At 39.2% G+C, this 27,858-nt stretch overlaps 1 protein-coding gene across 1 annotated transcript in view; it reads left to right on the forward strand.

The window, feature by feature from the left end:
• The window catches only part of PRKDC (protein kinase, DNA-activated, catalytic subunit), a 198,583-nt gene extending 189,472 nt beyond the window's left edge, over positions 1-9,111 (forward strand). Inside the window, exons 80-86 of the mRNA XM_090283716.1 lie at positions 287-379; positions 2,443-2,532; positions 2,740-2,811; positions 2,883-3,084; positions 4,073-4,261; positions 7,427-7,566; positions 8,150-9,111. Of these exons, the coding sequence (XP_090139842.1) occupies positions 287-379; positions 2,443-2,532; positions 2,740-2,811; positions 2,883-3,084; positions 4,073-4,261; positions 7,427-7,566; positions 8,150-8,354 (991 nt within the window). The 3' untranslated portion in view covers positions 8,355-9,111. The remainder of the gene's footprint in view (positions 1-286; positions 380-2,442; positions 2,533-2,739; positions 2,812-2,882; positions 3,085-4,072; positions 4,262-7,426; positions 7,567-8,149) is intronic.
• Positions 9,112-27,858: the final 18,747 nt, after the last annotated feature.

The following is a 27,858-nucleotide window of genomic DNA, read 5'->3' on the forward strand; positions in this document are numbered from 1 at the left end:
ATTTACATGAATGGAAATTTCAGCACTGGGCCAAATCCTTGTTTAATTTCGCTGAGATGGGGTTGGAGGTCACTTGACAATTCAGTGTTTCAAATTTCACAAAGACAGAGAGCTAACCAGAACTAAGAAACACTTATAAACCTATGATTTTCATCTTAATGTGGAGAAAGTAAGTGGAGAGTTGACATGAAAAAATTTATTTTGCTTTGATTGCACAGAAGTTTTTTCCTACTAAAAAAAGAACAGTTTGGGTTTGTATTTATAAACCTTTTATTCTCCTTTTCAGATTAGGATTAATTGAATGGATTGAAAATACTTTTACCTTAAAGGATCTTCTTTTGAGTAGCATGTCACCAGAGGAGAAAGCAGCTTATACAAGGTAATGTGGAGTCTAAATGTTTTCTCCAGCTCTGCCCTGATTCACCCCAATAAGCCTGCTGCTACCCAGACATAACATTCTCTCTGAGTAGAGTTGTTTCAAGTTCAGTTTCCTCCACCTCATGTTTCTAGTCACATATTAGGGCCCCTTTTAATTGGTGCTCTCAGGCAAACCCTAGCCTAGTCTTTAATCTGCCCTGGCTAGATGAATAAGATAAATGGAATAGAGGATTCTAAACAGTAGTTGCACATATTTTACCACAATGAAAAGAAGTATTAACTTTGGGGGGGGGGGGAGGAAAATCTTGAAGAAAATAAAATAAATAATAAGAATAGCAGCTAATATTTCATTAAGTATTGTCTTTGTGCTAGACACTATTCTCAATTCTTAAGGTATATGAAATCATTTATTTTTTACAAAAACTTACAAGGTATTATTATCACCTATGTTCAGATGAGGAAACTAATGCCCAGAGAGCTTAAGTAATTTGTCCTAGGTTACCCAGCATGTAAGTGGTATAGCTAATCAGAAGAGGTTTTTTATTTGTTGTTTGTTTCTGTAAAGAAAAATAAAGACAACATTGAAAGACATTTTGAAAGAGGAGTTAACCAGCTTTGAGGACAGGCTATAGAATAAAGGCAGAAGAAGTAACAAATAGCTTCAAGGCCTATTTTTTTTTCATTGTACTCATTTTTTTTTCCTGAAAGTTTTTCCATAGGAGCAGTACTCTCATCAGTCAGGAATGATTTCTATGAAATTAATCATTTTAATCAAATTCTTATTTGTGGGTTATAGTTGCTACATAAGACAGTGTTTACCATCTTTTTATTCCAATCATATGAGTCCTTTGCTTAGAATTGTTTCTGCCTTCCCTGGGAGACAGGAAAACTGATGAACAGTACTTCCTGGAATCAGAAATTCTAAAGCTCACTCAGGTGCTAACAAGGAGAATCTTAGACAAGTGACTTAACCTTTCCCTTATTCCCATGCCTCAGTTTGCAGGAGGGGATAGTATGGTAAAATGCATAAGATGAACACATATCAATAGAGTTTAAAGTGCTTTTCAAATAAACAATTGTGTAAGTTACTTCCCACTACATCTTTTTAAAACAAGGCACTTTCAACCCCCATTTCTAAAAATCATTGCTATTTTTTTACATGTTGCAGTTTTTTAAACTAACAGTTTTCATCCCAGTTGAAACTAGGAGAGAATTTAGTTGAAAATGGTGTGTCTTTTTATGAAATTAACTTAGTAGCAACTTAGAAAATATTCAACTTAAAGTGATTGAACTGTTAAGATGTTGCAAAATTGTTTTATCTCTGGATTCTTTTTTTTATTTAGGAAAACTTGTTAAAGCTTTTGACACAAACCCAAAAGTGGCTAAGCATACAAATATCACATTTTTTCCAGCTGCCCAGATACTGCCTTTTGTCTATGAAGCACTATGGAAAACAGCTTTTCAAATTAAATTCAAATCCATTGTCATCTAAGAAAATACTTTATTGTTCTTAATATGCATTTTGTAGGTATCTGCATACTGGAAATGGTGAAAAAGAGTTTGGCAATGTTTCAGAGAATGACAAAAACAGACTCAGTCTGTCCTCAACAAATAAGTTGTGTTTTTGTTTGAAGTGATAATTTGGCTTAACATTTGCTGCCTACTTTAAATGTTGCATGTAGTACTGTCATCCTGTTATGATTATTTTCTAGGACAAGATTTTTAGAATTATATGCCATGGTCATTAAACACTTATATTTAGGTCATCTTGTTTCTCTTTGTATGAAGTGGGAAAATTATTGTTTCTGATAGTTCTGTGTCTGCGTTTTTACACAGGAAATAGCTTTGGTCTCTTTAGGAGAAATTAAGAATGAGTGATGATATATTGAAATTCTAGATCCAGAGTAACATGGGTTCATTGTTAACATTAAATAGGATTAAAAGTCATATTTCTTTCCCCTGCCTCTTCACTATTTTTCAGTGAATTCTTGGTGATCTTTACCTCTAAAATCATAACATGCTAAATATCTTCCTAATGCTGATTCCCTTTTTTCTCTTTGTTAGTGATCCCAAAGCACCACCATTTGAATATAGAGACTGGCTGACAAAGATATCTGGAAAATATGATATTGGTGCTTACATGCTAATGTATAAGTAAGTTTGTTTTGCTTTTTCTCTCTTATAACCAGTTCATGCTTCTCAGAGTTGCATATATACTTCTGTTTCTTAGAAAGTCTTACCTCAGAGAGATCATCAAAATCCAGTTATTTGATATTTGAACTTCAATGTAAACAAAGAATTTTAAATTTCCAGTCACAAGAAGTTTGTTCTAATCAGACATTTTCTATTTTTAAATCATAGGAAAGCTAGTCATACTGAAACAGTCACATCTTTTAGAAAGAGAGAAAATAAAGTGCCCCCTGGTCTCTTAAAGTAAGTATGCATCTGTCTTGCTCAGCCAGCGGTCATGCGGCAGAGCCCACAGAACTGTCTCCCTGCCCCAGGCGTGCCTTCCTGAAGATGAGCATGGGCCCAGAGGCCTTCCTGGCACTCCGCTCCCACTTTGCCAGTTCTCATGCTCTGATTTGCATTAGCCACTGGATCCTGGGTATCGGAGACAGACATCTGAACAATTTCATGGTAAGCATGGAAACAGGCAGAATGATCGGAATCGACTTTGGACATGCATTTGGATCAGCTACTCAGGTATGCTCATCTTGCAGTCACTGTTCTTGGCTAGTTTAGAATTGTCATAGGACTTTGTAACACCCTCGGGAAATGTAAGTCTCCCCCACCCCCTTATTTTTACTGTTGACACTAATACAGATGGCCCCATTTTCCCTACCTTTGCTCGTCTCCATCCATCTCCCCACCCCCTAGCCCCCTTCCCTCTGGCCACTGCTGTCTGTGTCTTTGATCTATGCATACATGTTCTTGGGTTAATCCCTTAACCTTCTTTCATCCAGTCCCCCTCTCTCCTCTGACAGCTGTCATCTGTTCCATGTTTCCATGCCTCTGTTTCTATTTTGTTCATCAGTTTATTTTGTTCATTCGATTCCACATATAAGTGAAATCGTATGGTATTTGTTTTTCTCTGACTGGCTAATTTTACTTAGCATAATAATCTCCAGGTCTATCCATGTTGTCACAAAAGGTAAGAGTTCCTTTTGTACAACCAAATAGTATGGGAATGGATAGTTTTGTTATAAACATTAAATTTGACATTCTTGGAGAAAGGGATATTCTCAACTTCATTTTGTCCTGGTTCAGACAGGTTATGGAAGGTGTGATGATAAATTATGTAATCAGAGCTAAGAATAAAATGTGTTGCTGTAAAAAGGGAAGACTGTAAGGAAGTTTTTTGAAGCCCCATAAACAAGCCCCATATCTTGTCTTGTACAAGATATGATACAAATATTTTCTCTGGCATTCAACTGAATGTTTTAAATTGTACTTCTAAATCTCTGTAGGCTGTATGGTCCTATGCGCATAGGTTTTTGCATTTCAAGGATCATTCTGTTGATTACTCTTATGCACAGTTAATTTATATCTGTGTAGCTGGTTTTGAGAATAGAGGAGTTCATATTCTCACTAAATGTGAATAGTAACTATGGGAGATGTTTTGTTTGTGCTTGTTACTTTGAGGTTTTTGGTTAACATATTCTGTTTCTTGCATGTATTTTTTTCTCTGTAGTTTCTGCCAGTCCCTGAGCTGATGCCTTTTCGTCTAACTCGCCAGTTTATCAATCTGATGTTACCAATGAAAGAAACAGGTGTTATATACAGCGCCATGGTACACGCACTGAGAGCCTTCCGCTCACACCCAGACCTGCTTACTACCACCATGGATGTGTTTGTAAAGGAACCTTCCTTTGACTGGAAGGTAGGGTTGTTTATGCAGTTCCACTTTTATTACAGTGTACAAGTGACTGACCTGCCATCTACTTTCATATGATGGAAATGCATCAAATTGTGTTTATTAAAATATTTACGTGATTCTTTATAGCATTTCTCAGAATTAACATTTGGGGTCATTTGGCCTGAAAAGAAAAGAAGTACTTTTATTGGACAAACTGTTGTTTCAATTGAGTGTATTTCTTTTTTTTTTTTTTTTTTCTTTTGCAACTGAGTTTTAGTCAATTTTTTTTTTTTTTAATTTTTATTTTTTGGTTATTCAATTACAGTTGTCCCATTTTTCCCCCATTGCTCCCCCCTCCCAGCCCATCCCTTCTCCCACAATTATATCCCTCCCCATTGTCCATGTCCATGAGTCATTCATATACGTTCCTTGACCTGACCCTTCCCTTACTTATCCTCCTTCTCTCCCTCCCCCTTCCCCCCTACTGACTACTATTCTAGTCTTTGCCTATTTAGTTCGTTTGTTTGTGTTGCTCTTTAGTTTCCTGTATTGGGTGATATCATATGGTATTTTGCTTTCTTTGCCTGGCTTATTTCACTAAGCATAATTCTCTCTAGTTCCATCCATGTTGTCGCAAATGGCAGGAGTTCCTTCTTTCTTTCTGCTACATAGTATTCCATTGTGTAGATGTACCACAGTTTTTTGATCCACTCATCTACAGATGGGCACTTAGGCTGTTTCCAGCACTTGGCTATTGTAAATAGGGCTGCTATGAACATAGGAGTGCATAAGTTTTTTTGAATTAGGGTTTTAGGATTTTTCAGGTATAATCCTAGCAGTGGAATCACTGGTTCAAATGGCAGTTCCATTTTTAGTCTTTTCAGGTAATTCCATACTGTTCTCCATAGTGGCTGCACCAGTCTGCATTCCCACCAACAGTGCAGGAGGGTTCCTGTTTCTCCACATCCTCGCCAGCATTTGTCGTTTGTTGATTTGTTGATGATGGCCATTCTGACAGGCGTAAGGTGGTATCTCATTGTGGTTTTTACTTGCATCTCTCTGATGGCTAATGATGTTGAGCATTTTTTCATGTGCCTATGGACCTTCTGTATGTCCTCTTCGGAGAAGTGTTTGTTCAGGTCCTTTGCCCATTTTTTAATTGGGTTGTTTGTTTTCTTGATGTTTAGTTGTATAAGCTCTTTATATATTTTGGAGATCAGTCCCCTGTCTGTGATATCATTGGCAAATATGTTTTCCCATATGGTTGGTTTCCTTTTCATCTTGCTGATGTTTTCTTTTGATGAGCAGAAACTCTTTAGTTTGATGTAGTCCCATTTGTTTATTTTTTTCCTTTATTTCTCTTGCTTTAGGAGATGTATCCGTGAAGATATTGTTACGTGTGATATCTGAAATTTTCCTGCCTATGTTTTCCTCTAGGACTTTTATGGAATCACGGCTTACATTTAAGTCTTTAATCCATCTTGAGTTTATTCTCGTGTGTGGTGTAAGTTGGTGGTCTAGTTTCATTTTTTTGCACGTCCCTGTCCAGTTCTCCCAGCACCATTTGTTAAAGAGGCTCTTCTCACTCCATTTTATGTTCCTTCCTCCTTTATCAAAGATTAGTTGACCATAGAGGCCTGGGTTTATTTCTGGGCTTTCAATTCTGTTCCACTGATCTGTATGTCTGTTCTTATGCTAGTACCAGACTGTTTTGATCACAGTGGCTTTGTAGTATTGTTTGATGTCTGGTATCGTGATTCCCCCTGCTGTGTTTTTCTGTTTCAAGATTGCTTTTGCTATTCGGGGTCTTTTTTGGTTCCATATAAATTTTTGGAGGATTTGTTCTAGGTCAGTGAAATATGTCATTGGTATTTTAATAGGGATTGCATTGAATTTGTAAATTGCTTTGGGTAGTATGGCCATTTTGATGATGTTGATTCTTCCCATCCAAGAACATGGTATTTGCCTCCATTTATTTGTATCTTCCTTAATTTCTTTCTTGGCAATGTTGCATAATTTTCAATGTACAGGTCTTTTATCTCTTTGGTTAAGTTTATTCCTAGGTACTTTATTTTTCTTGTTGCTATAGTAAATGGTATTTTCTTTTTTGCTTCTGTCTCTGATATTTTATTGTTGGTGTACAGAAATGCCTTAGATTTCTGTATATTTATTTTGTACCCTGCGATTTTGCCAAATTCACTTATTATATTGAGTAGTCTTTTAGTGGATTTTATAGGGTTTTCTAGGTATACTATCATGTCATCTGCAAATAGTGATAATTTTACTTCTTCTTTCCCAATTTGGATGCCGTTTATTTCTTTGTCTTGTCTGATTGCTGTGGCTAGGACTTCCAACACTATGTTGAATAGAAGTGGGGAGAGTGGACAGCCTTGTCTAGTTCCTGATTTCAGGTGGAATGCTTTCAGTTTTTGTCCATTGAGTATGATGTTGGCTTCAGGCTTCTCATATATAGCCTTAATGATGTTAAGGTATGCTCCCTCTATTCCCATTTTGCTGAGTGTTTTCAACATAAATCGGTGTTGTACTTTATCAAATGCTTTTTCTGCATCTATAGATATGATCATGTGATTTTTGTCTTTCATTTTGTTTAGGTGATGTATTATATTTATTGATTTGCGAATATTAAACCATCCTTGCATCCCTGGGATGAATCCCACTTGATCATGGTGTATGATCTTTTTGATGTATTGTTGGATGCTGTTTGCCAAAATTTTATTGAGGATTTTAGCATCTATGTTCATCAGTGATATTGAGTGTATTTCTAACAAGGAGAGGAAATACAGACCCTTTGATGGAGGTTCAGTTTCTCTCAGAGACAACTTTTATTTTAAATTCTGTTCTACAAGACGTCTTTCTTGATCGTAAAGACAAATAATTTTTTCTTAAATATCAAGTGTTCTTTATAATACAGCCTCCCAAAATGAAGCTTAGCAATGGCATCCTTTATGTAGGGAGTGATATGTCAAGCCGAACTATGGTCTCTCAAGATCATTGTCATTGTTATGTGTACTACTGTTAGAATTTGTATAAAAAGCTATAGGTCCCCCAGTTATAGAGATGTTTGTTTGTTTTAAGATCATTACTTGTTTAATCTGTTTGAATGTGGTCATATATACTATTATTATAAGCAAAAATAATAATAATAATAGTCATGTTCTTTTCCTTTAGAATTTTGAACAGAAAATGCTGAAAAAAGGAGGCTCATGGATTCAGAAAATAAATATAACAGAAAAAAATTGGTATCCCCTGCAGAAAATATTGTATGCTAAGAGAAAGTTAGCAGGTGCCAATCCAGCCGTTATTACTTGGTAAGATTATCTTTTGTGCAAAAAACAAACAAAACGCCTGATACTGCCATTTACTGAATTACTAAATGCTGTGTAAAGAGCTAAGAACTGTACATTTAGCCTGTGCTGTTAGCCCTGTTATCCTTATTTTATAAGTGAGTGCTTAACATCATTAGTCATCACGGAAATGCAAAACAGCTACCACTTCACAGCCACTGATGAAAAACTGAATATAACTAGTACTGGTGAGGATGCGAGAAACTGGAGCCCTCATGTGTTGCTAGTGGGAAGGTAAAATCACAGTCTGGCAGCTCATCAAAAAATTAAACAAAAAGTTGCCATTTGACTCATCAGGTCGATTCCCCAGTGTACACCCAAGAGAAGTGAAAGTACAGACTGGCACAAAACCTTATAGACAGACATTAACAGCAGCATATATTCATGTTCACTTTTTTTACAAAGTGAATATCTTGACTTCATGGTTTTGAGCAACAGAAATATTCTTTAAGTGACGAGAGGGAATGTTTGATAGCTTGGAGTGCAGGCAACAAAGGAAAAATAATGCACAGTTTATGTTTCTGTACTTGTTTAACATTTTTTCCAGTGATGAGTTACTCCTGGGCCATGAGAAGGCACGTGCGTTCGACGATTTTATAGCTGTAGCACGAGGATGCAAGGATCACAACATCCGTGCCCAGGAGCCAGAGAGTGGGCTCTCAGAAGAGGCTCAAGTGAAGTGCTTGATTGACCAGGCAACAGACCCCAACATCCTCGGCCGAACTTGGGGAGGATGGGAGCCCTGGATGTGAACTCTGTGGGAGTCAGCAGATAAAAAATATGAACATGTTTAAAGAATCTCCTAAACTTGCAATGAGCCAATTTTCCTTAAGCACTAAAGAGAAGAAATCTAGTTAGTGATAGTGTTATAGGAGAAGTTTAATCAAGATCATGATGAATAAGTGAATTTTGCAATGAATGATTGGGTTATAATAAAAAATTAGGTTAAGGTTATAATAACTTTTAATGGAAAATATATATCCAGGCTCATGCACATATAAGGTTTATAGCATATTACAAGTGCTGTGACTTAGATAAACCAGCTCTTTTGATAAATGGTATGTGTGGACATTCCGTTCAGTGTTCTCATAGGTATTATTATGGCACATTGGAAATCACACCCAGAAAGTTTATCACTAAGACTTCATGAGAGTAAAGCCAACAGTATAATTGATATGTTGTTACATTCTGTTAGAAGTGAAGGAATAATAACAACAGGTAAACCTGCATCTTTGGCTTATTATATTCAGAAATGATGCATTTGATATGTTAGAATATTTTTGTAGGATTTTTTTCTTTCATTTACTCTCTCCTAGTTTTGACATCTATGATGGAATTGTTCTTTAGAAGAGGAAGTATTTAGGAGAGATTTAAAAACAAAACAAAACTGGTCTTAGCATTCACTTTTGCTACTCTGAAGTACAATTGGAAAGGTAGATGAACTCAGGATAAATAACTTCAAGAATTCCAGGTATGATATCAGGGTTAGCACTAAGCATTTCAATTCTAGGAAATATATATATATATCTATATATATATATCTATATATATATAGATATATATATCCCCATATGAAATGGAGTTCTCATTTGGACAGAAAACATGCATTTTAGAACAGCAAGATCAAATTATGAAATACAAAAACCGCTTTCTTTTCCATTCATAGAATCTCTGCCCCTCCACTACCATCTGGGACTGTTTTTAGGTTGGCTTGTTGTTTTCAAACATATCTGGAAACTCTTGTATGATTTTAAGAAATAACAATCTTAAGAATTTGGAACATTGAAGTTTTTTTTCCAAGTTAGTGTATAGCTTCTATGCAGTTTCGAAAGCAAAAACATTGTTATATCACTTGACAAGTTAATTCTGTTAATTACAGATTGAATGCATTAATGGTGTAAAAAATAAACCCTTATGTTCTCAACAAATAGTATCTCTTCAAAGAAATTTAATCTTTAAGGAAAAATAACTGATCCTGTTTATGAAAACCCAATATACATATGATCTAGTAAAGACTTTTTGCTCTAGCATAAAAACAACCCAAACAAGCCTGCTAATTAACCACGATTTTCACTTGAGTCCTAATAATGTGGGATTATTTATTAACTAAATCCTCATATTATGGGAAATCCTGTTTTTGACGACTACTTTTTATGCCAATAAAAGTTCTTTGTTACCAGATGACTGTGTGTATGAGTGTAATTTCAAAGCTGTGTGCTTGAAAATTTCATCAGAACCCTTGAGCATGCAATAAAAAGGAACAGTTACAGTATACAGCGTTCACCAGACATTTGCACAATTGCTCAGGTAATAAACGTCCTCATTACACACTTAGGGACTACCTGTCTGACTTTTACCTGTGGTTCAAACTTCAACCCTTTGATTCTTACTGAATAAAGATATTTGATTTGGCTCCTACACAACAGAAGTATGGTTAGCAGAGGGGATGGGGATGGAAACATGAAAGGGGTAAAGGGGGTCAAATTATGGGGACCAAGGGAGACTAGACTTCGGGTGGTAATCACACAATGCAATATATAGGTAATATAGAATTACACACTGAAACTAATGTTATTGACCAATGTCACCCTAATAAATTTAGTTCAAAAATATATTTGGTTTGGAAACCAGGAAATAAAAGAAGACACCTCTATTGATTATAAGGAAATAATATTAAGAATTTTATTTTTATTACGCACTTTTTAAAGATAGAAGCCATATACATTTTCAGAAATGTGAGAGTACAAAGGCAAGCAAAGAATTTTTTCCAGAAGTAGGACAGATTGATCTATGTTCTTCAGCTCACAGAACATCTTAAAGAGATAGAGCAATATGGCTTGTGTACATTATTCGTGCTGTTTGTCAAAGAGATGAGACAGGCCTGAAAGAGGTGGAGTCCAAGGATTGGCTATTGGTGTAAGCCTTGGGGTTTTCTTAGGCCTTTGCATATGTCAGGGCTCGGCATGTACAATGCATGTGACAGGCCTTCAAAGCCCTTATTCTAACCCTGAGGATCCTCCTCAGCCTGCTTCTATCCAGGCTATTGGTTCCATTATTCCCCTCTACTTGCTACTTGCCCCATTATTCCCCGCCCCCAAATCCCATGGGTAGTATCGGTCTAAGTCCTCTGACACTGCATCCTGGAGAGCTGCTTGAGCTGAGGGGCAAAGCAAAAAGAGGTCTCAGTGCTAGTGTTACCACAGAATGAGCAGCCAGAGGGGAAATAATGGCACCCACTGACCCAGTAATCCTGAGCCTGGTCCAATAAGGCTGCCAGACATTCTGAACAACACAAGTAAACTATGACAGTGCAGGAACAGGGGAGCCCTGTGTGTATCATCCCCACTAGCTGGAAAAAGGAAAACCTTGTGATTGTATTCATCCCAGGGCCTGGAAGGTGGAAGGGGAGGGTTCTACAGTGCCCAAAGAAAAGCCCATAAAACAACTGGTTAACTGCCTCCATCACTAAGCAAAACGAACAAATAAAGCCTAGAGCAAGATAAGGATTTGGGTTAACAGGACCCCACCCATACCTACCTTTGGGTAGTCACATCTCCCCGGGGAAAGCTGACACCACCTTTACAGGTCAATCAGAATGTAACTTCTTCACTCTCATCCTAGCAACTATATAAACCCTCAGCACAAAGGACTCTCTCAGCTCTTTCTTGCTATGTGAAGGGCCCCTGGTCAGCCAGCCTCTGCCCCACCGGCTCTTGCCACCTTTGCTTTTTGCTTTCCTATAAGAACTTAGCACTAATAAATGTTGCTTGCATGTTCATTGGTTGCTGATCTGTAATTTTTTTTTTTACCTGTAATTCTTTACTGCATCAACAAGAAGAACCAAGTTTTCCATAACACTAGGACTTCAGGTAAAATGCACAACCACAGTGTTCTTTTACAACAAGGTCCTATTGGTACCTGTCCCACCCCACTCCCCTGGCACCAGTGAGCCACACCAGGAACATGATCATCAGTCCCCGTGGTCACTTCTGAAAGCTGGCAAGGGGGATATGGTAGGCAAGTAAACAAAGCACTACAACACTTGTCAAATTTTCACAGCCTCTTGGTTTGTTAAGCACTACCATTGTTTCTGTAAGTATTGGATGAAAATGTGGATTCTGCCTTTTTTTTTTTTTTGTCAGCTTATTGGTTGCTTCAGTGGAGGTGCTGATTCTTTGAGAGTCCTGCTAAGGGTTTTTCCATGACACCACTCAGATATAACTTTTTACTCATGGTTGTCAAGATTCTATAGTTACGTTCCTGTGTCTGTCTACTATTTGGAGATCACCGAGTAAGGCACGAAGATGAAATCTTAAGCCAACTGCAAAGAGTTTACAACTGAGAGAGGTAATAATTTTATATCAAGATCCATAATGTGCACTGAAAAAGTCACTGGCACTAAGAGAGGTTGCTTGTGCCCAGGCCCAGAAGATCAAGAATTATTCGCTGGACTATTTTCTAGTCACCCTCTAGTTATTCTCTAAACTAACTCTTTAAGACCCTATTTAGGAGTGACCTCAGCATCATGGCAGAGTGAGACACTTCTATTTTCATTCCTCTTCAATCTACAAAGAGTGGGACATCTATAGCTCAACAAAGATTTCTCAGCACACTAGGATGCCTACAGAGGTCCACACATCTCCACATCTGAAGGTGGGTGAATTGAAATGGATAGAGGAGGCAGAACTGGGGAAGTGACAGGGACAGTGCCTTTGACCCTGGTTCTCTGGTTGCCATGCCAATGAGCCTAAAGCGCTGCCAAGTACAGTGGCAGGGGTGGAGATGGGCTAAGGCTCCAGTCCCCACAACACTGGCCCAGTGAAGGGAAAGGACAGCATTGGCATCAGCACCTGTGCCTGGCTCCCTCCTTCTGCTGCAGCAGGGACACACCACCAGCCTCAGGGAACCAGACAGCAGGGGTGGCAGGGCTTCCCTCACCCACCCCACCCTCCTGCTGCAATGGAGTTGCCAAAGTCCAATACTCATCCCTGTAACCCTGACATTGACACCCACAAATGCAGCAAAACGTGCTACCCTGGCTTAATGCAGCAGCAGCACCAGCAACCCAGAAGCATAAATGGCAATGAAGAGGACTCCTGCCACACTTCTGACAGAGGCAGTGGGAAGTGCTGGGTGGCTCTAACATAACAAGAGACAGCTCAGGTAAGGAAAAGTAAAAACTTATGTTCTAATGCAACCTACAGGGGGCGGGGGCGAGGGCCAAGGCTGGGGAACTTCTTATCACCAACCTGCTCAATGGTTTAAACAAAGCCGTACCTAAATAAGAAAGGTATTCACTACCTCAAATGCCCTGGCAGAGTAACAACTAATCCAGCACCATGAATGACGTCAGTAACTCAGTATCACAAAAATAAAATATTTCTTCAGAACCAAATGTAAAGTCATGGAAGACTGTGATCTAAATGATAGAGAATTCAAAAATCCCTGTCATAAAGAAACTCAGTGAGATCCAAGAAAACCAACCCATAAAGGCAGTTCAGTGATATCAGGAACAACATAAATGAAGAGGAGTACTATACCAAAGGCTGAAACTAAAAGGAACCAAACAAATTCTGGAGATGAAGAACTCAACAAATGATATAACCAGTGCAATAGAAGACACTGGACTTCCCTGACCAGGAATCAAACCGTGACTGGGTGGTGAGAGTGCCAAATCCTAACCAACAGACCACCAGGGAATAGTAAGTGTCTGATCTGGCCTTGGGAGAAGTGGACAGGGACATGAAAAAAAAAATGAAATTAGACCACCAACTTACACCATACCCCAGAATAAACTCAAGATGGATCAAAGACTTAAATGTAAGCTGTGACACCATAAAAGTCCTAGAGGAAAACATAAACAGTAAAATCTCAGCTATCCCATGTAGCAGTATTTTCACCGATATATCTCCTAGGGCAAGGAAAATAAAGGAAAGAATAAACAAATGAGACTTCATCAAACTAAAGGGTTTCTGCTCAGCAAAAGAAAACGGACAAGTTGAAAAGGGAACCAACTCTATGGGAAAACATATTTGCCAATGATACCTGAGACAAGGGTTTGATCTCCAAGATACATAAAGAACTTATATGACTCAACACCAAGAAGGCAGACAATCCAATAAAGAAAAACGGGCAAAGGATCTGAACAGACACTTCTCCAAGGAGGACACACAGAGGGCCCCTAGGCATATGAAAGAGTGCTCAACATCACTAGCCATCAGAGAGATGCCAATTAAAACCAACATGTGATACGACCTCACACCGATCAGAATGCTTGTCATCAACAAATCAACGAAAAACAAGTGCTGGTGAGTACGTGGAGAAAAGGGAACCCTAGTGCACTGTTGGTGGGAATGCAGACACTGTGGGAAAAAGTATGGAATTTCCTAAAAAAGAACTAAAAGGGAACTGCCTTTTGATCCAGCAATTCCACTGCTATGATTATACCTGAAGAATCCTGAAACACCAATTCAAAAGAATCTATGCACCCCTATGTTCACAGCAGTGCACAATAGCCTAGTGCTAGAAATAAACCTAAGTGCCCATCAGTGGATGAGTGGATCTAAAAACTGTGGTACATTTACACACTGGAGTACTATTCCACAGAAGGAAAGAAGGAACTCTACCATTTGTGACAATATGGATGGAACTGGAGAGTATTATGCTTAGTGAAATCAGCCAGGCAGTGAAAGAAAAATACCATATGACTTCACCTACTACAGGAACCTAATGAACAAAACAAACAAGTGAACAAAATAGAACCAGAGGCATGAAAACAAGAAAAAAACTGGCAGTGACCAGAGGGAAAGTGGGTGGGTGGGGGGGCTGGAAAGAAGTGGAAGGGTCTAGTCAAGGAACTAGTATAAATGGCCCATGGACATGGACAACAGGGTGGGGATTGACTGTGGGAGAGGGGGGAGGTGAGTGGTGCAGGGAGAGCAGTGGAGGAAAAAATTGGACAGCTGTAACAGAAAAACAATAAAAAAATTAATTGAATAAAATAAATTTTTTAAAAAGACATCAGAAATATAGCAGACTGTGGAAAAGAGGATTGACAAGCTTGATTAGAAATACAGAAATGGTTCAGGTGGAAGAGGAGAAATAACTTAGATTAAAACAAACAAAGAAAGAACTCCACTAGAATTATCCAACTCCATTAGATAAGACATCATAAAGATTTCAGGAGAAGGGACCAGAGAGCCTATTTAAAGAACTAACAGATAAGAACATCCCAAATCTGGGGAAGGAGATGGACATACAAGCAAAAGATGCTAATACAACACCTAATTACCTCAATGCAAAAAGATTTTCTCTGAGACACAGTATGTTAAAAGTGTCAAAATCAATGGATAAAGAAAGTATTCTCACAGCAGCCAGGAAGGGGGTGCAGTAACTTACAGAGGGGCCACCCATTAGGCTATCAGATTCCTCAGCAGAAACTCTACAAGCCAGAAGAGAACGAAATGACATAGTTAGAATATTGAAAGATTAAAACTTCCAACCAAGAATACTCTATCCAGAAAAGATATCCATCAGATATGAAGGAGAAGTAAAGGCTTTTCTAGACAAACAAAAGCTGAGTGAGTTCACCACCACAAGACCTTCCTTACAAGAAATGTTGAATGAACTTCTACTAGAAGTTAAATGGCAAAAGTACAGAAAACTCTGAGTAGGGTGATAAACAGACCAGGATCAGAAAACCACAACACTATTACAGAATATACTATTAAATAATTATAGCTTAAAGATTAAATGGGAAAAAGCATTAAAAATAACTACATCTACTTCAATTTGGTAACAAACACAACATAAAAAGATAATTAGTGACAATGAAACTAAAAGGAAAAGAGGAATAATGCAACTTGTATAGCGAATGAAGATCAGATGCTATAGAAGAAAAAGAACTGTTCTATGACATGTTTGATATAAACTTTATAGTAACCCCAAAACAAAAATCTAGATCAGAGCCCTCATTGGCCTGGCTCAGTTGGTTTTCATCGTCCTGCAAAGCAAAAGATCGCTGGTTCAATTCCCCGTCAGGGCACATGCCTGGGTTGTGGGCCCAGTCCCTGGCTGGAGGCAACAAATCGATGTTTCTTCTCCTTCTCTTTCTCCTTCCCTTCCCCTCGCTTTAAAAACAAATAAATAAAATCTTTTTAAAAATCTAGATGAGAGACATGAAACTTAAAAAAGAAGAAACAGAGAAAAACATCAGAAAATTACCAAATTAAAATAGCAGACAGAAACACAAGGGAAAAGAAACAACAGAGGTATAGAGTAAACAAAACAAAAGATAAAATGAGAGTAGTAAATTCTCATATACCAATAATCAACCTAAATGTAGATGGACTTAACTCACAAACCAAAAGGCACAGAGTGGCAAGATGTATTAAATAAGAAACCAAACTATATGCTGTCTTCAGGAAAACCAGATGATACTCCAAGCAAGTGGGAACCAAAAGAAAGTGGGTCTAGTCATATTTATATCAGGGAAAATAGATTTCATGTCAGAAAAGATAACAAGAGACAAAGATGGATAAAGGGGACAATCAATCAAAATGACCTAGTAGTTACTAGTATTTATGTACACCAAAATATACAAATAACTATTAATAGACCAAAAGGAGAAAGAGACAGCAACACAATAATAGTAGGAAAATTTAACACCTCACACCAATGGATAGGTTATCTAGATAGAAAGTCAACAAGGAAACATTGTCCTTAAATGACACATTAGACCAGATGGGCGGACTTAATAAAAATTTACAGAAAATTCCTTACCAGTAACTGGTCTGTTCAGATTTTCTATTTCTTCATGATTCGCTTTTGATAGGCTATATGTTTCTGAGTATTCATTCCTTTTAGGTTGTCCAATTTGTTGGCATATAATTGTTCATAATGGTCTCCTACGATCCTTTGTATTTCTGTGGTATCAGTTATAACATCTCCTCTTTTATTTCTGATTATATTTGTTTGAGCCCTCCCTCTTTTTTTGTTTGTGAGTCTAGCTAAAGTTTATCAACTTTGTTTATCTTTTTAAAAAGCTGGCTCACTCTGATAAGCTCACATTTACCTTGAACTCATGGCCAAAAGCACTATAACTACTTGAACAAAACTTCTCTAACACGTGCGTTTTCTTCCCAAGGCATGTCACAATTATCCTGTGCTTAGGAACATTAGACATCACGTCAGCACTATGCTTGGGGACCATTTGAAGCAGTGAAATCACCAACAAAAAACACTAAAACCTGTCACTAATAGGCTGCAAAAGGGCACTTTTTTTACAGTGTTAAGAGCCAAAACAAGAAGGCAGAGTTTTGCCTTGTATGACCTCCACTGAGAACATGTGTGTGTGTCAAAATTTTGCCTCTCTGTGCAGGTCAATAAATGACCACAAAAGCATGTGAATATCTTCTTGTGTGTTATAAATAAATTTTAGTAAGTGAATTTTTGAAAATATGAAACCTGCAAATAATGAAAATCAACTATAGTTAACTTACCTATTCACATTATGCTAATAGCTACTCTACCAGACAGCAGAGCTCTAGCATATTCTCTTCATAACTCCCATGACAGCTATTAAATACTTTCCTGTATTTAAAAAAAATTTTTTAATCCTCACCTGAGAATATATTTTTTATTGATTTTAAAGAGGGAGGAAGGCAGGGGGAGGGGAAGAGAGAAAGAGAGAGAAAGAGAAAGAGAGACATTGACACAAGAAACATCAATCGGTTGCCTCCCATACATGCCCCAACCAGGGATTTAACGCACAATGTAGGTATGTGCCCTCACTGGGTATTGAACCCACAAACTTTTGGTGTACAGGATGACCCTCCAACCAACTGAAACACCTTGCCAAGGCTCACCTTCCTGTATTTGTATGCTTTGAGATTGGAGGATAATTCTGGGAAAAAATTATGTTTAGTTTCAGGTGGATAATAATATGATGGAACTCTTAATGGTTGACTGGTTATTAAAGATTATCAATAAGGTCCTCACCTCATTGATTTACTGAATCAAGGCATTAGTTTAACTTTGCCTCTGAGATGTTTGCTATGGTACGTTCATAATCTAGTCCGCTCTGGGACTAAACAGTGTTTGCTATTACAGGTGTCATACACTTGAGAATCCAGCCTGGCTGGTTTGGCTCAGTGGATTGAGCGTCGGCCTGCGAGCTAAGTGTCGCTGGTTCGATCTTCCAGTCAGGGCACATCAGAGAAGGAAAACTCTGACTCCAAAAAACCTCCGCTGCCTTGCGGCATACCTCTTCAGGGGAAAGGCTAAGGGAGTAAACCCCGACAGAAAATCCGGAGCCGGAGTCCCTAAGGCGGTTTGACATTGTAGTCAACACCGGCAACTCCTGCGGCGCACCTGAAGCCAAGCTGTATTGACTCCGTCTTTCCCTTGGACCCTTCAGCTGCGAAGAGAGGGGGGGTCTGCTGCATGGGCAACAGCAGACCCTCCATATCACCCTGCCCAGGCTCTGTAGCTTCAGCTTCACTGGAGAGGACACTCCAGCGTCATCGCAAGATGTCGATTCAACACGGGAGGAGACAGATACCGTGTCACTCCCGAGTCGGACTGCACAGCCATTCTCGGCGGTGCAGATAGACTCTTAAGAAGCTACACCATCGTCTCTCGAGACGGACGGCTGCCGACGACGACATTTGAGAATCACAGGGATAAGGAAGAGTTGGATGCAGAGTATGATGTTCTCTCTGCACCCTTGTTCCCCCCATTTGGATTCCTTTTCTGTACCTTTTTTGGGTTATTTTCTTCATTAAGTTGCATTTAGTTTTCTTATATTGGGTTACTCTGATGCCAGCCTATAGACAACAATGGAATTTAATATGTCAGTTTCAATTATGCTTCTTAGGAATGAAGGTATTTTAATTATTAAGAAAATTCTGTAGAATAACTTGAAATTTTGACAGCAAACTAAGATTTATACCAATTCCTGGCACTTCAATCCCTTATTGTGATATTACAAACAGGTCATTAGGTATAAGAGTAATCTCCATGACTTGAAAGAACTCACTGGGTTAACCCTTTCCTAAACTCAGAAGTTTTCATCTAGGTTACAGTTGTCCTCTACTGTTCAATAGAAGGGAACTGAGAGCACTGCTTCAGGTGCTTCCCCGCATTCTCTTTTTAGGTACCTGAGTGGGCGGAGTGACTCACAAAATGCTTCAGGAGCTGATGTAGATAGAAACTTTTAAAAGCATAATGCTGACAGTTTGGCAGAAACCTGGTTTTCTTTCCTCCATATCCCTTAAATAAACTCCTTTGACTCCATAACAACAACCTTGTAAATAAATCATTTTTATTTGTGTCAGTTGAGTTGCGAGAAATCCGCACTAAGATGAGCCTACTATTTCTTAGGCTAAAGCCAGCTACCAAAAGACCAAAAATAGTAGCGTATCCAAACAGAGTTATCTTTTTTTTTTTTTTTAATGCCAAGTTGAAAGTTTCAACAGTTATCTTTCTTGAAAAGAGGTATTGTAGAGGTGTTGAGGGCCAGTACAAGAAGTGGTGAACTAGTTTCTGGTTACTAGTATAAAGAAGAAAGTCCCAGTCATTCCAAGACCATGGTAGGGAGAGCACAGAGTAGGGCAAGGACAGAAGGTACATTTTAGAATAAAGATAATTGACTCCCAGTCAAGTTTAAATCACCTTTTTAAATTTTTATTTTTAAATTTAATATTGTATTTTTCCCCAAAACCATTTAGTCCCCTTATACCTCCCTCCCCCCAGCAATCACCACTTTGTTGTCCATGTCCATGAGTCCTTTTTCCTTTTTGCTCAGTCCCTCCACACCCTAACCTCCCACTAGCTCTCATCCTGCTCTCCATCTATCAGTCTGTCTCCATCTATCAGTCTGTTCAGTTTGTTCATTAGATTCCAGATATGAGCGAAACCATATGGTGCTTGTCTTTCTCTGACTGGCTTATTTCACTTAGCATAATGTTCTCCAGGTCCATTCATACTGTCACAAAGGGTAAGTTGTTATTTTTTTATGGCCGAGTAGCATTCCATTTTATAAATGTCCCATAACTGTTTTATCTATTCATCTACTGATGAACACTTAGGCTGCTTCCATATCTTGGTGACTGTAAATAACACTGCAGTGAACATAGCGGTGACTGGCTTTTTAGGTGATGAGAAGCCTGTTTTTTGCTTTTTTGTAAAAGATTTTTTCCCTTGTACTTTTAAGAATCATTTTCTGCATTATTAAATTATTGTTCTCTCTAATTTTTGAAAACTCTCCCAAAATGTGGTAGTATCATTAATCAAGTACAAAAAAAAATTTTTTTTTCTTAAGACTAAAAACATACCAATATTATGCTTAGCCAGTTAGGAACTGAATCTTCCCTGAGACTACATGGCAGTTTTCCTCTGCTAAGTTACAGCTTCATGTTTTGTTTTTTTTTAAATAAGGTCCCGTTCTTTTTCAAAAAAGAATAATTTAGTTATTTGTTTGTTTGTTTATTTGTTTTTATAGAGAGGGGAAAGGAGAAAGAGGGAGAGAAACATCACTGTGTGGTTGCCTCTCACTCGCGCTCCCAACTGGGGACCTGACGTGCAACCTAGTCATGTGCCTTGACTGGAAATCGAACCAGCGACACTTGGCTCGCAGGCCGAACAGCTTCATGTTTTAATGGAGAAACATTTAGCATTTTAAAATGTGAACGTTAACACTTTTCCAATTTGTTTGCCTTATTTTTTCTAGCCTAATTGCTCTGCCTAGAATGTCCCACAATATAAAATCAATATGTCAAAAGCAGCCCTGGCTGGTGTGGCTCAGTGGGTTGAGCACCGGCCTGCAAACTGAAAGGTCGCCATTGCGATTCCCAGTCAGGGCACATGTCTGGGTTGCTGGCCAGAACCTCAGTTGGGGGCATGTGAGAGGCAATCAATTGATGTTTCTCTTACACATTGATGTTTCTTTCACTCCTTTTCTTTCTCCTTCCCTTCCCCTCTAAAAAATAAATAAATAAAATTTTTTTAAATGTCAAAAGCAGACATTTTTAAGACAAAAACAAACAAACAAACTAATGGAGCCTGGCCTGATGGCTCAGTTGGTTGAAGCATTGTCCTGTACACCAAAAGGCTGTGGGTTTGTGAGAGAGACTCTGGGTCCCTCGGATTGGATGAAGAAACTACTCAGACACTCACCATCTGAGGAAGGAAGAAAGAGTTTTTTTCTGAGGAAAATCTCCCCTATTTCTTTATTAGCCAGGGTTTTTTATCTACTTTATACATGCAGAAATGCATTAGAAAAACATGGAGCCCTTCACCAAATGGTTGGGGTTAATAACAGGGAAATGCAGATCAATACAGGGTTGAAGCGCCCAGGTATTTTACACAAGTTCAGAAACATTTTCTCTTACTTAATCGTTCTGTTTTTCACATTTTACTGACAAGAATTTGGGGGCTATTCAGAGAAAAACAGAACAGGTTTCCTTTTCCTTAAAAGTCACTTTGCATTTCTATTCTACCTTTAAACCACCCCCCCCCCAAGAGGGTGGGATTCATAGCAAGCATGAAAGACAAAAACCAGCAGGTTAAGACTCAGGTTCCCATTTTGGAGCCAGGTGTCACACAGTGGTCATCAAAGTCTTTTGAACCATGCCTGCCTGTCTCCCACAGGTTTGATTCCCAGTCAGGGCACATACTTAGGTTTCAGGTTTGACCCTGGGTAAGGGCACATATAGGAGGCAATTAATCCATGTATCTCCCTCTCTCTCTCTCTCTCTTCCTCTCTCTCTCTCTCTCTCTCAAAATCAATAAACATATCCTTGGGTGAGGATTAAAACGAAGCTCACAGACATGGACAACACCATGGTGACTCCGGGCCAGAGGGAGAGGGCGGAGGTGGAGGAGGGTATAGGGGGATAAATGGTGATGAAAGGAGACTTGACTTGGGGTGGTGAGCACACAGCACAGTGTACAGATGATGTGTTGTAGAATTGTTCACCTGTTTCCTGTATGATTTTGTTAACCAGTGTCACCCCAATAAACTCAATAAAAAGGAAAAATAAAAAGAAACAGCTGAAACTAAAAAAAATTTTTAAAGTGTTCATTCAATAAATACGTTATCTTCCAGGACCTTGAATTTGTGTTAGAAATAGAACAGTTTGGTTTTTTTTTTTTAAGAAAGGAAAAAGAAGACATTTTCCCCTTGTTCCTGATCTTAGAGGAACAGCTTTTGTGCTTCAGAATAAAAATTCTTAGCTGTAAGTTTTTCATAAATGCCCTTGATTATGTTGAGGAACTGTTACAGAAACAGGGGTGTCCAAAAAACCCCAGAGCTTGCGGCTGGGGGATGGGGAGAAGGAAGCAGCTTTCAGGATGCCTTCACTTGCTTGAGGCTAGGGGCTAGTGTCTTTGTTATACAAAATGGCTTTAATGCATCCAAGGCCTCAGGTAGGTGGGAGGGGTCTTGGACCATGGGATGGTATGGAAAAAGCACGCAGAGCCTGCGTGAGGTTCTGTGAATGGTCAGAACTGGATACCACACCCACTGCATCAGAGGATGCAGTCAGGGATTTAAAAATGAGCGGCAGACATTTTCAACGAGGCTGACCATGTGAATTTAACTGGGGACAGGCTGACCATGAGGATTTAACGGGGTCTGAGGATGCAGTTTTAAGGAAGGGATGTACCCTGCTGCTTTGAAAAGGAACAGACTGACCATGTGGATTACAAAGGACTAACTATGCAGTTTACAAGAAGGCTGAGAATCCACAAGGTTCTGGATTAAAAGCTGGTGGACACCATAACACAGATGAGGTCTCCCCAGTCAGAATTGAATGATTGGCAGCTACTGGTAAAGCTGAACTGTGTTTGTAAAGTAGGGAAACGGTATCTCTAACTTTTCTAAAACTAGCCTTGTTTGGTAGGGGGGAGGCAAGAATATGTGTTTGTGGGTGTTTTAAGGAACATAAAACGTAACGGCAGAAATCCGCAAATAATCTAAATCTACATAACTGTTAAATAAACAATTCTTTTTCTTTTCACTAAACTCTGGTATTGAGAGTTATAATTTTGGCAGCGGGCAATCAGTCCCCTAACTAAACAGCCCGTGGGTTTCTGTTCAATTGGAGCAGCCCAAGGGTTCTGTAACAGAACTTCCTGTAACTGCAGAACTAGTTCAAACTGGTCTTATGCTGTTTCCAACCAGATACTGAGTTGCTTTTAAGGGGTCACATAACAAAACTGTAAGTCATGCAGTTGAAGCACATGCAGAGGAGAGAATGCTAACGTTCTATAACATAGGGAACCAAAGTTTAACTCCGCCCCGACACCCCCACTCCACCACCCATCATCAGAGTCCTTTCAGAAGTGGAGGATGGAGGGTCTTTTGTCCAGGAAGATCTGGGGCTGAAGTCCTGCATTTGAAACCTGCGCCACCAGCCCTTCCACATACTACGCTATCCTTTCCTAAACCCTTAACTTCCACTCCAAACTTCAATCAGAGAAAGACATTTGTGCTTTGCTTCCTTGCTGATCAACCTCACAATAAGCCTTTTCTTTTTTCAAAAACCAATATCATATTATTGACTTCTATATTCTTTGGTTGGTGAGCCCTTGCTTTGTAATATTCCCTTCTATTACTATTTTTTTGAGTGCCTTTACAGAAAAAAGTGCTTGGTTTTTATCAAATGGTTTTTATGCATTGAAATAATTCATGTGTGACTTCCAGCCAAGATGGAGGCCTAGACTGACACACTCTGTCTCCCTCCACAATTAAGAACGAATACAACTACTGCAAAACCAGAAATAAGAAATTCCAGAAAATAAAGCTACATGGAAGTCCAATGTATGAAGTTATAAACAAGTAGTGCTCATCTGGACAGGTAGGAGGGACGAAGCCGGGCGGAGAGGTCAAGCTGTGATGGTGGTGGCAGCTGCAGTGATGGCGGCGGGATGGTGGTAAGCACAGACACCCACCTGTATTTAAGGGGAGGCAAGAAGCTCCTGGGGAGCATCCCTGGCTGCAGACAAGACCCATCAACTCTCAATTCCAACACCAGGGAGGGCCTGCCCCCATTGTCATGGACTGTGAGTGCTAGAAGGTGTGGGGATGGAGGAGGAGGAGGCTCCCGGTCTCTCAGTGGAGAACGAATGAAGGAAACCATTTTGGACCACCGTCCCCCCCAAAAGTGCCACAGTGTGGTGAGAAGGGTCATCCGATAGTGATGAGTGCACAAGGCTCCACCCCCTATAGCATAGGAAGTGTGACAGCCCTGTCCAGGAAGCAAAGGTAAACACAAAACTGTCAGGATGGCACAGATCATGATAGAGATCCTGGTGATGCAGCTGACCAGCCAGCAAATATCTAATCTAACAGAACAGGAGGTAGAAAATCTTTCTGAGGCACAGTTCAGAGCTTTGGTTATATGAATGCTTACAGACCTAACAGCAGATCTTAAACAAGATGGGGAAGGAATGAAGGCTAGTACTGCTAAAATGAATGAAAACACATACGAAACTAGTGGTGAAGGCAAGAAAACCAGAGATCAAATCAACAAATTGGAACATGGGGAAGGAACAAACAGTCAACCAGTGCAGAAAGAGGAAATGAAAAGTTAGGGAAATGAGGAGAGGCTCAGAAATCTATGACAGCTATAAGCAGGTCAACATCTGAATTATAGGGTTGCCAGAAGGTGAAGAAGAAGAACTAGAAATTGAAAAATTATGTGAAAAAATAATGAAGCAGAACTTCCCTAACTTGGGGAAGGAAATAGACTTACAGGTCCCAGGGAGAACCTCACCAAGACACATTGTCATCAAAATGTCAAAAATTAAGAATAAAGAGAGAATATTAAAAGCAGCAAGAGAGGGAGAGAATTATGTACAAAGGGGTCCCAATAAGACTACCAGCTGATTTCTCAAAAGAAACTCTGCAGGCAAGAAGGGACTGGCAAGAAATACTCAAAGGAATGAAAAGCAAAAACATTCAACCACAATTACTCTATCCATCGAAGCTGTCATTCAGAATAGAAGGGCAGAGAAAGTGCTTCCAGGACAAAGTAAAACTGAAGGAGTTCATCAGATCCAAACTACTGTTATAGGAAATGTTGAAGGGATTTGTTTAGGAGAAAGAAGATCAAAACTATGAACATTAAAATGAAAACTGTATCACAACAACCAACAATAAAAGCTAAGGAATCAAAACAAAGGCAAGCTAAGTAGGCATCAAGAGTGGGAAAAGAATTATAGGTATGGGGAACATTTTGAGGGAAGATCAGTGGGGAGGTGGAAGGGGGGAAAGGGAGGGAGATGGTACAGAAATTAAGAAGTATAGTAGGAGGGAGTGGAGTAGATAGGAAGATGTTGAGAAGAACTATATGCACAACCCATGGGCATGGACTGAGGGGGGTGCAACTGAAGGGAGGGGGTCACTGGGTGGAGGAGAACAAAGGGAAAAGAAATTGGGACAACTGTAACAGCATAATCAATAAAGCATATTTTTAAAAAAGAAATAATTCATGTTTTTTTTCCCCTTTCATTTATTAATATGGTGTATTCAGCTGACTGATTTTTGTATGCTGAACTACCCTTGCATTACTGGAATAAATACCACTTGGTAAATATGTACAATATGCATTAAAGGTGGCTAGATTTGCTTTGCTAGTATTTTGTTAAGGATTTCTGCATCTGTATTCTTTTGTAATATTCTTCATTTGCAATATCTTTACCTGGCTTTAGTATGAGTGTTATGCTTGCTTCATAGAATGAGTTGGAAAGTGTTCAACCTTCTGCTTTTTGAAAAGTTCAGAAAGAATTGGTGTTAATCTTTCTTTAAACGTTTTGTATAATTCACTAGCAAAGCCATCTAGCCCCAGGCTTATCTTTGTTGAGATATATTAGACTACTAATACAAATATATCATAGATCTATTCAAATTTTCTACTTCTTCTTGAGCCAGTTTTGGTAGTTCCTGTGCTTCTAGTAATTCTCATTTCATCTAGGTTAATTAATTCCTGTAGTGTATAATTGTTTGTTTTATTCTTTTATTACTTTTATTTCTGTCAGGTCTACAGTAGTGTTCCACTTTCTTTCTTTCTTTTCTTTTTTTCTTGTGTGTAAGAGGGAATCATCATTGATTCCCCTTTCTTTCTTGTTTTATTTCATTTTATTGTAGAAAGAACACAACATGAGATACAATGTTGTATAGAAGATCTTTAAAGTTTATTCATCTTGCTTGACTGAAACTTTATGCCCATGGATTAATAACACCCCATTTCTCTCTCTCACCAGACCTTTGCAACCACCATTTCACTCTTTTATTCTATTAATATGACTATTTTAAATACCACAAATAATCGGAATTATGCAGTATCTATCATGTAGCAGAGACCACATGATACATCAAGGGGAATCATGTCTACTTAAGTCCTTGCCCATTTTTAAATTGGTTATTACATTTTTACATCATTTGCAATTATTTTCTCATATTTTATAGGTTGTCCTTTTACTCTTTTGATTGTTTCTTTTGCTCTGGAGAATGCTTTATTTGATGTACTTCCACTTGTTTATTTTTGTTTATGTTGTCTGTGCTTTTGGTATCATATCCATTATATGATTGTTGAGACCAATGTTATGAAGTCTTGCCCTGTTTTCTTCTGGAAACTTCACAGTTTTGGGTCTTATATTTAAGTATTTAATCTATTTTGAGGTCATTATTGTGTATGATATAAGGCAGGGGTCCCCAACACCTGGGTCAGGAACTGATACCAGGCCCCACAGCAGGAGGTGAGTGGGGCAGGGAACCAAGCAAAACTTAATCTGTATTTATAGCCGCTCCCCATCACTGGCAATACTGCCTGAGCTCTGCTTGCTCTCAGGTCAGCAGCAGCATTAGGTTCTTATAAGAGTGTGAACTGTGCAAGTGGGAAATCTAGTTCGCACGCTCCTTATGAGAATCTAATGCCTGATGATCTGAGGTGGAGCAGAGGCAGTGATGCTAGCACTGGTAAGCAGCTACAAATACAGATTATCATTTGTAGAGAGGTTTGACTGCACAGAGACCATAATAAATCAATTTCTTGCAAACTCATATCAAAACCCTATCAGAGGAGATCCAAGATGGCAGAGGAGTAAGTGGAAGCTACACTAACCTCCTCCCAGGACTAATCCGGAATTACAACTTAACTATGGAGAAATAATCCAGAATAACCAACTGAACACTAGCAGGAGAGAAATCTTGTAACCAAAAACAGACAGAAAAGGCTGCTTCATCACAACATGACTGGTAGAAAGTGCAGAGACTTGAAATGGCTGGCTGGGCTCCAATGGGTCGCAGCTGAAGGGACTGAGAAATAGCTCAGCAGCTGGGGATTCTCCCTGAGAAGAGTGAGGTCTAAACCCCCAGCTGGGCTTCCCAGCCTATAGCAACAGAGCTGAGAGTAAAACTGCATCCAGCTTTGTAAAGCAAAAAGCCACAGGGTTTTTTGCTGACCTGAGATGGCTGGAGACACAGAGAATTCTTAAAGAGACCATGTATAAAAATACGTTGGCACACACTTACCCTGGGCTACAGCAGAGGGAGGGCAGTGGACTAGAGACACTTAAGGAGAGTTTTGGGCAGTGGCTTTGAGGAGAGAATTGAGGGAGAAGCTGACCAGGTCCCAGTGCTGACTCATACCCAATACTGCAGGCAGACTATGTCCCTCCAAGTGGCATCAGCAAGAGGGGAAGCAATAGCCCCGCCTGCAGGAATTAATCTGCCCCACCCTCAGTGTTTAAGCCTGATGGCTGATCACAGATTGAATAGATTAACAACTAAAGGAGATGGACAAAGGCAGTAGATCTCTGGTAGTCTCCAATAGGCTGCATAGTCCCAGACAGGGACACGATTGGACCTCACCAGGGGCCAATCTAGGAAGTAAAGAAAATGCACCTCTAAAACATGTACACGACCTGGTGGGAGGAGTGACTCTCAGTCAGCTAGCCAGAGGGAAGGACCCACCAAAGAGAAGCACAGCAACAACCAAAACCCAAGTACAACCAGACAGCCCAAATAAATGGAACTAAGGGCATCCCAAGAGCATCAAGTTTAGGAGATCAAGGAGACTGCACCACTGAGACCCACAGGTCTCCTACCACAGAAGGTCACAACACAAAGACAGGAAGTCAGAGCAGATCAATCTAAGAAGCAGAAAAAAAAAACAAAAGAGTCATAAAAAATAGAGAGACGAAGAAACAATGCCCCATCGAAAGGAAAGGAGGAATCCCCAGAAAGAGTGC

The sequence above is a fragment of the Furipterus horrens genome, unplaced genomic scaffold (assembly GCF_987537825.1).
Source record: "Furipterus horrens unplaced genomic scaffold, mFurHor1.1.pri manual_scaffold_7, whole genome shotgun sequence".
In the NCBI taxonomy this organism is placed as follows: Eukaryota; Metazoa; Chordata; class Mammalia; order Chiroptera; family Furipteridae; genus Furipterus; species Furipterus horrens.